Source organism: Humulus lupulus, chromosome 5 (genome assembly GCF_963169125.1).
Source record: "Humulus lupulus chromosome 5, drHumLupu1.1, whole genome shotgun sequence".
Classification (NCBI taxonomy): Eukaryota; Viridiplantae; Streptophyta; class Magnoliopsida; order Rosales; family Cannabaceae; genus Humulus; species Humulus lupulus.
The window spans coordinates 47,799,671-47,807,820 of record NC_084797.1 but is presented as its reverse complement, the minus strand read 5'-3'; the positions used below and the strand labels follow the sequence as shown (position 1 = coordinate 47,807,820).

The following is an 8,150-nucleotide window of genomic DNA, read 5'->3' as shown; positions in this document are numbered from 1 at the left end:
ACCAAAGAATCGAAATGAGGAAGAGGAGATTCGGAGGTGATCTCTTTTCCCTTGTTGGTTTGTTGAGCCAACGAGCCAGGTGAATTTTTCTTGGGTACACTCTTCTTTGGTGTCATTAGATCGCCTAACGAACAAGAATGACGAGTCACTTAGTAGGCGACCTAAGATTTTGTAAGGGTTATGACATGGATGTACGAGGGAGAATGATATATATGATATACGAGCTGAGTTAGTCTCAGCCCGTTGCGTGATCCCACGCACTACCCTACGCTACGTGCCTCGGTTTCCCAACAGATCCCTGACATTTAGGGATCTATGTGTTAGAAAATTCGGGCACTACTGTCCTTGGGGGCGGTTTAGAGAAAAACCACCCGAGAAACATGTTTCCTAAGCAATCTGATTTTTGAGCCCTAACCCTTCGTCTTCTATATCCTGAATGGGTATTTCCTATAAATCACCATAGACTACCCAAATTTTCCCAGAAATTATCCAATTCTACGAATATCATAGTTTGAAGAGATGTTCTAAACCTTCTCAGTAAACCTAAAGTTGAATCCTATGTGCCAAAAACAACGAGAAAACACCCTAATATTATCTTCGGTGAAAGGTAGATCAGCATGGTAAATAAAACGCAGAAATCAGTAAAGAAAAAAAAATTCTTCGAAATGAAAAGACTTACAGTGTGATCGTCGGTAGAAGAAGCATATTTCGTAAGGAAGAGTTCCTGGAAGATTCCTGAGTAATCAAACAACTGGGCTTCACAGAGATTTTGAAACAAAAGATTTTTGGTTTCCTTTTCTCTGAGAATGAACAAGGGTTTGAAAGTGCAGACAAGAGAAGATGAAGAAAGATTTCGAATAAAAGGTGATGAACTATGGAAATTGTCTACCCTATTTATACGTAAACAACATAAATCAATTTGAACCATCTGATTAGGTCAATACAAGATCTGAGAGCTATGTTTCAAAGGACAAAACGGCGGCAAAAAGTTGACAAGACAATTATTGCAATCCTCAAAACCCGAACAGACGCCAATTGTAGTGTTCCACGTGTCCAGTACTCAAGTAGTTGGCATGCATGGTTTATTGCTATAGAAGTGTAAAAGTCCCTATTGTGTAGGTCAGAAGATGACGTCATAAACCACGAGCAGGGATTTGGGGGGCAAATGTATATCCTAATTTCAGCACGGGTCTTTCCCTCAGATCGTGTGCAGCTTGCAAATAAATGCATGGAAGAAATAGCCAAGGAGTCCATGTACTTTCCATATAGACAACACGATTTTCATGATGGTTGTACGAGCTAGGGATGCATAAATTGATAATCGCGAGCTTATAGTATTTATAAGGCATGGCCTCCATGATACGAGCTCAGTGGTGTGTTCAGCTCGGGGTGAATTGAATATATGGCATGTCCGCGGATCCCCGAAATCCTGGATACTTTATACGATCGTTTATGGATAGCTTGTGATAGTTAATGCCCCAGATATTAGGAGTCTATTTATTTAATGATCAGATCATATCCTATAGTATAAATGGGAATATTCTATAATAAATGTAATAAATACGCAAATCTGTGATTGACTCACAGGGTTACCCAAACCTGTCCAAGGAATTTCTCTAAAAATACTGAGAATATTGGACAGGAAAGGGGACAATTATTCTGTAATACCGAAACTCTGTCAAGATAGAGAGAGAAAAACAGTAATAATATAGACTCGTGGACTAGGTGGAATTTAGCCACTGAACCACGTAAAAATACCAGTGTTCTTGAGAGTTATTTTCTTATTTCAGTTTACCATCAAGGACTAATTCAACCTTGTTATTTTCTTAATTCACTGTTGGCGAAAAATCGCGTCAACAGTAATCTTGACCAGCTCTAATTAACGAACCAATAAATGGAGGACAAAACTAAATTTATTGATTATATCAATGGACTATAAGAGAAAACTCTGTAAATATAACTCTATAATTACTTACAATTCCATATTTATAGTGGAGTAATCATGGAATTAATAAATAAGATTATTGGATTAAAAAGTTTAATTAATAATCTGGTTTATTGGAGCTTCATATTATATGTCCATGGTCCCCAGGTCACCTTTGTCCTATACTTCGAGGGTAAAGATGTTAAAAGAAAGATTTGTAGAAAGAATGACTTAATTGCAAATGAATTAATTTTTCAGGACAATGGAATAATTATGTGATAGTCATGGGCAATTGCTTCATTATGAATGAATTAATTAACTATATAGTTTTTATTTTGAAAAACTTTAGGTTAAAATAAATATTAATCTTGTTTGGTTTAATATATAAAGAGAGATTAATAATTATTTTATTTAGAATAAGATATTTATTTATTTATTTAAAATTGATATTTTAAAATAAAGTTAATTTTTAATTAACTGATATTTATTTTGGGATAAATATATTGTCTTAAATATTAATTAAATAAACAAATAAGAAAATTAGAGATAACCCTCGTGTGGTCGATGTGGCGCCACACACAGGATTTCCTATCCTTGAGATTTGAATTTTAAATTTCAAATAATTTATTTTATTTTATTATTTATATTTAATTATGCTTTTTTAAATATTATTTAAATTAAATAATTAAATAAGGTTATATTTATTTTAATAAAATAAAGATGAATTAAATTAGTTAATTATCTTTAAAAACCTGAAAATAAGTGATACTTTTCAAGGGTCATTGTTTTTCATAGACTGTCAAACTCTATCTGTGAAAAGAAGCTATAGTTTTCCTAAACCTGAAAACTATTCAATTCATCTTCGCTTTATCAAATCTCTCTGGATCTAATGTGTTGAGAACATCTAGAAAATCATAAATCAACATTTTGAATCCTACGTGCCCATACACGTCCTTATGTGTTTGATGATTGGTCTGGAAGATCAATGTGTAAGCTTTCAGAACTTTAATAGGAAGATCTTTGATTTTATACAAAAAGATTCGATGATACCTGATAAGCAATATATGTATGATCTTGAATGATATTAATAATTATTAAAAAATGTCATTCGCTACTGCGTATGTTTGATTTGCTCTTTTAATGCTAACGTACTTAACAAATAACTTATTATTGAAGTTAATAAAAAAAAACACTTATCAATAAAGACCTAAAACATGCCTACTAAGTTAACCTAATATAGAGAAGTACTTATGTTGCAAAAGAAAAAGTATATAATTACGATAAAATAAACTTATCATTGGAATTAACAGAAAAACACTTATCAATAAGGACAAAAAACATGTCTACTAAGTTAGCCTAATTAAGAAAAGCAATGAAACATGCCTACTAAGTTAGCCTAATTCAGCAAGAGAAATGATAACAAAATCACTATTTTAGTAACATTGGTACTTATGGTGCAAAAGAAAAAGTATATAATTACAATAAAATAAAAATACTAGTATTTATGCTACCAATTATCCTATATAAAAAAAAAGATTATAACTATCCAAATATAAAAAATATACATGTACACTAGTTATAATATACAGTAAAATTCATGGTGTAAAATAAAAATGTATTTTAAAAATAAAAAAAAATGAATTGGGAGTGATTTAAACATCTAATACCCAGTTAATGTTTTGTTTTCTTTGAAAAGAAAATAGACAATTTTAGGATAATTTTATAAAGATAATCCACGTTTAGTTTCTCGTGCCCACGTTTCTTCTCAAAATGAAAGCAAGAGCGAGATTCAAGAACTACACTAACCATTATTAAAATGAATTAAAAATAAAAATTATCAAGAAGAAGAAATAGAGGCGAAAAAGATATCTGATTCAATTGACGTCAAATTTTGTACCAATCGAACGAGAATGGGTTCGACTCCATCACCAAACCCTTCACTGCTTCCTGAGATCGGACCCGATGGCCTCCCTCGTGAAGCCCCTGTCATTGCCTACACTGAAAAGGTCTCTCTTTCTCTCCATTTTTCTTTTCTTTGATTTAAATCTCAAGTTGTATGAGCTTCATTTTCTTGAATTATTGGTTTTCATGGCAGATAATTGAGGCAGAACAACTTCAATTAAGGAAGTAAGTTTTTTTCTTTTCTCACTTTTTCACATTTTCACCAGATCTGTTACTGTTTCGTTCTCTGAATTATTGTATTTATGATTGGATAAATGGTGTGAATTATACTCCCCTAATTAGTTGATTCAGTCACTAAGTGGGAGTATGTGTAGATATACAAAACGAGGAATTGGTTTACTAATGAGAAAAATCACTTGGAAAAAATAATAATTAATTGGAACTCAGTGAAGCTTCATTTGACTAGTTGTAATAATATAATGTTAAAGTATGCATGTATGATCAAAATTAGCACTTGAGCGGTCGAGGATAGAAAGCAAACTCAGTTTAAGTTGCATTTCAATCATTATTTTTTTGGATTATTCGAAAGGATTCAGTGATGTGATTAAGGATAGATTTGAGATAGAATTGGGGTTGCTTTGTATTCTAATATTATGTTTTATTTAAAATTTCCTTCGTAGGCGAAGTTTATTAATCCTTAATAGATGGTAGATAGAGCAGAAGTAAGAGAACTGGTACCCCTTTCCTATCTATTTATGTGTTTACTTGCACAATTTTGAAAACAAATTTTGGTGAATTGTTCACATAATTTATTAAATTAGGACAAGAGGATAATTCAAATTTGATTCCTTAATATTTTCTTACAAATCCTTTCCTTTATGATTTTTTTTATAATGGATTAGTAAATATCTAATGATAGTTGATAGATTCCATGATTTACAATTTGACATGATAGTATCTTCTAGATACATTGAAGAAAATTACTCTAAAATTCGTGATGTTGAACGAGAGCTTGCGAGTCTTAATATGGAATTGAAGCTCACAGCTGGGCCAAAGAAAGCAGGTTGGTTCACCATCATGATTTTGTTTGTTTGTTTTTTTGGTGTTCTTGTTTATTTCTATGGTTGAGTGATTGTTTTCCGACGTTTTTCCATTATGCTGTAACTTTTAGCACTTGAACATTTAAGAAAGAAAATTGAGATATCCACTGAGAAAATTCGTTTGGCCAAGGTGAAGGAAGAGGAAGCACGGAAGGTATGTTGTTATTAATTATGAGTTTACTGTGGTACTTTGTACATCTCTGTTGCATATATTTGAAATATGATCTTGCCATGTTGCTTCCATTTGTAGAGCATGGCAAGTCTATGATTCTGCAATATATTTGTTAAGTGTGTCTTGTGTTCCTTTTTAAGGACTTGTTTTGTTTACTTTAGATGTGGGAAGCAGCATCGAAGGTGGTGAAGGATGAGGAAGAAGTAAAGCAAAAGCTTTGTGAAGACTTAAACCAGCTGGTATAATATCTTGTTCACATGTGGCTGAATTTTCATTTTATATTTTTTGGATGGGTAAATGTGCTTGTTGTCTTAACAAATTACTTTTGAACTACTTCTAAATTAGGTTCAAGAAAGCAGCCAAACTCAGTTTGCTAGGCTGGAAGAGTTAAAGAGAAGATTGGAAGCTTTGAATCCTGGTAGAGCATCATCAGCTTCAGTTTCTCATGTAAGTTCCAATTCTATTCCCAGTTTCACATTCATAGCATAGTTAATAGCTTGGATGGATCCATCTGCCAGCTCCATACCTGGATTTCGTTTGGTTTGAAGTCTGATGTAAAATAGGCATTAAAACTCATCCTTGTGAAATATGATGGGCAATACAAGATAGCTGTTGTAGTGGGCTTTGTTTCCCGCTGGTTAATGGGTTCAGTTCCATTAAAATTTTGGGGTTCTGAGTGGTCTTCAGTAGTTTTTTTTTCTTTCTGGATTATCTTAATTTAGTTTAGCTCTTTTTTATTTTTCCTTTACAACATTTTGTGAGGCTGAAAACTTTAGAAAATTGCTGATATAAAGTCATGACTAATTAAACCCCAAATCTTATGATAAACTTTGACCCTCACTGCGTGACTTAAGTAATAGCTTAAGATAGTCAACCTCAAATAATGATTGACTCAATTTTGAGCAAATCGGTCAAGTGCACCACTCTAAGGCATGGATCAGGCTAAACTCTAGAAAAATTTGAAAGACAAAGGGGAATCATTTTCTTCTGGTTATATGGGTAAAAATGTGGCATGGGTTTAAACAAAATATGAAAACAGGAATTGCATTTTGTGCAGTGGCTGTTAGTTCTTTGCAAGATGTTATTATTAGAACTTTAGTAAAAATTCATCTCCACTCAGAGTCCATGTTAAATATATTTTGGCGTAGAATAAAGATGTTGATAGTTTGCCTATGGAATCCTTTCTAGGATGGGGTCTCAACAGGACCACCTCCGACTATCATTGCAACAGATGCTTCCTCAGCCACTAATTCAACCGAAGCAGGTGGTGGGGTCAGAAAAAACATATCTAATGAAGGAAATGCTGGAAACGTTCAAGCCGTGAATGGGATCAACCAACATGTTTCCGTTGAAGGAGAAGGAAGAGGAAGGAAGAAAAGCCAAGGCAAAGGAAGAGGAATTGGGGCTGTGCCTAAAGGTAGAGGATCTCCAGCTCCAGGTTGGACCGGTGCTGGTTTCGACGTCGATGGTAGAACTTAAAACATAAGTGTACCAATTCAGATTTGCTATTTAAGCCGCTGAACCAGATTGGTTTTGCTATAATCACTGGACGCAAGTTCAGTTATTCTGTTCGTTTAGCCATTGTTTTCCTTGTATTTTGTTCCATTTGCCTAATGCCTATAGTATGTGCATATGAGTGAGAGAGAGTCCTTTCTAACAATTATATCTAGTCGTGTTGATGGACTTTTTACTACACCAACTTTGTTCATTTTGATGAACACAACCTCTCGTTTATTTTATAAAATTGTAAAAACCATAGAAAGAAAAGTTTATTATCAATGTGTTGATGCCAATACGCCTTAAGAAATTGACTTTTCGAAAGGCCATGGGTCGAGCATTAGTTCATTGTTAAAATTAAACCAGTCAGACTGACACTGTTCTGTCCGTACCATAAATTGTAATTATATAATAATTAGACAACTATGTGATGCGATTAAAATTATGTATGATATGCCAGAAGGACCACAATCAATTTGGTCCATGGATGGTAATTGGACCACTTACCCTGGTTTAACGAGTCAGCTATAGGCTAAGTTTGCAGAAACTAGTGTCTACACTCATAGATAATCATATAAATTAGTATTATATATATAATATATGTCCATATCTTGGTCTTTGGTCTATCCAATGTATACGAGAGAGTAGGAGTTAAGCCACTGCACCCTATTAGGTATAGAATAATTATAAGTGCAGTGGGTCATGCACAAGCTCAAGCCCAATATTTATTTTGCATTTAGAACTTCTGGATATTTTTAGGTCACTCAGGTCTCCTCAGACCGTGCAGGTATAGTAATAGTTTAATTTCATCTCTTACAAACTAGCTACTAGGCCTCTAAATTTATTAGCCACATCAAGGGAGTTTTAAATGTGCTACGTACACTTGGATGGGAACACTCTTTCCAATATCGGCATCTCAACCTTGCTTTTCAAAGATGAACCACATAAAATGATTTAAAGAAAAATATTAATATATATTTATATATTCCAGCACGATGATTTGGGCATTATCACTTTTTAATTGCTATTTGTGCTTCAAAAAATATTTAAGCATCCCATTTAAATTAAATAAATAAATGAAATTATTTTCCTTTTATGATTACAATATAGATTTGAATCATATAATAAATATATATCTATCTATATATATACATTTAAGTATTTAAAAAAATTATTTTTTCAGATATATACATCTATAATAAAACAAAAAGACAATTTTTTTTCTTATCAGTTGCTCTTCAAATATTTGATTTATTAGTTTACTCAAAAAAGATGAAAAGTTGACTTCAATTTTTGAAAAAAAAACATTAATGTTTTATCATTTTCCAAGAATATAATATAAGTTGAAATTATTTCAAAAGGCTAACTAAACTAGACAAAACCATAAAATTGAAATTAAAAAAAAATATTGATGTCGTATAAATAAAAGACAAAACTCGTGTGTAAGAATGGAAAAAAAAAAAGCGTTGAATGGTAGTTTTGAATTTATTTTTCAAAATATTTTGTTTTGTATTGCAGTTTTTTCTCTAAAAAAAATAAAAGAAACAAAAATTGC

The 8,150-nt window shown here is 32.4% G+C and overlaps 1 protein-coding gene across 1 annotated transcript; it reads left to right on the top strand.

Moving 5' to 3' along the window:
* The first annotated feature begins 3,661 nt into the window (after positions 1–3,661).
* Positions 3,662–6,877, top strand: LOC133834817 (uncharacterized). Its single transcript, XM_062264571.1, has 7 exons — positions 3,662–3,930; positions 4,020–4,051; positions 4,792–4,889; positions 4,998–5,080; positions 5,260–5,337; positions 5,444–5,545; positions 6,287–6,877. The coding sequence occupies exons 1-7, from the start codon at positions 3,835–3,837 to the stop codon at positions 6,575–6,577; spliced, it is 780 nt and encodes a 259-aa protein (XP_062120555.1). The 5' UTR covers positions 3,662–3,834; the 3' UTR covers positions 6,578–6,877.
* Positions 6,878–8,150: the final 1,273 nt, after the last annotated feature.

Coding starts and splice junctions, on each gene's coding strand:
- LOC133834817 (XM_062264571.1), top strand. CDS start 3,835: ATGGGTTCGACTCCATCACCAAACCCTTCACTGCTTCCTGAGATCGGA. Junction 5,081..5,259: donor AGGAAGAGGAAGCACGGAAG/GTATGTTGTTAT, acceptor TGTTTACTTTAG/ATGTGGGAAGCAGCATCGAA. Junction 5,338..5,443: donor GTGAAGACTTAAACCAGCTG/GTATAATATCTT, acceptor CTTCTAAATTAG/GTTCAAGAAAGCAGCCAAAC.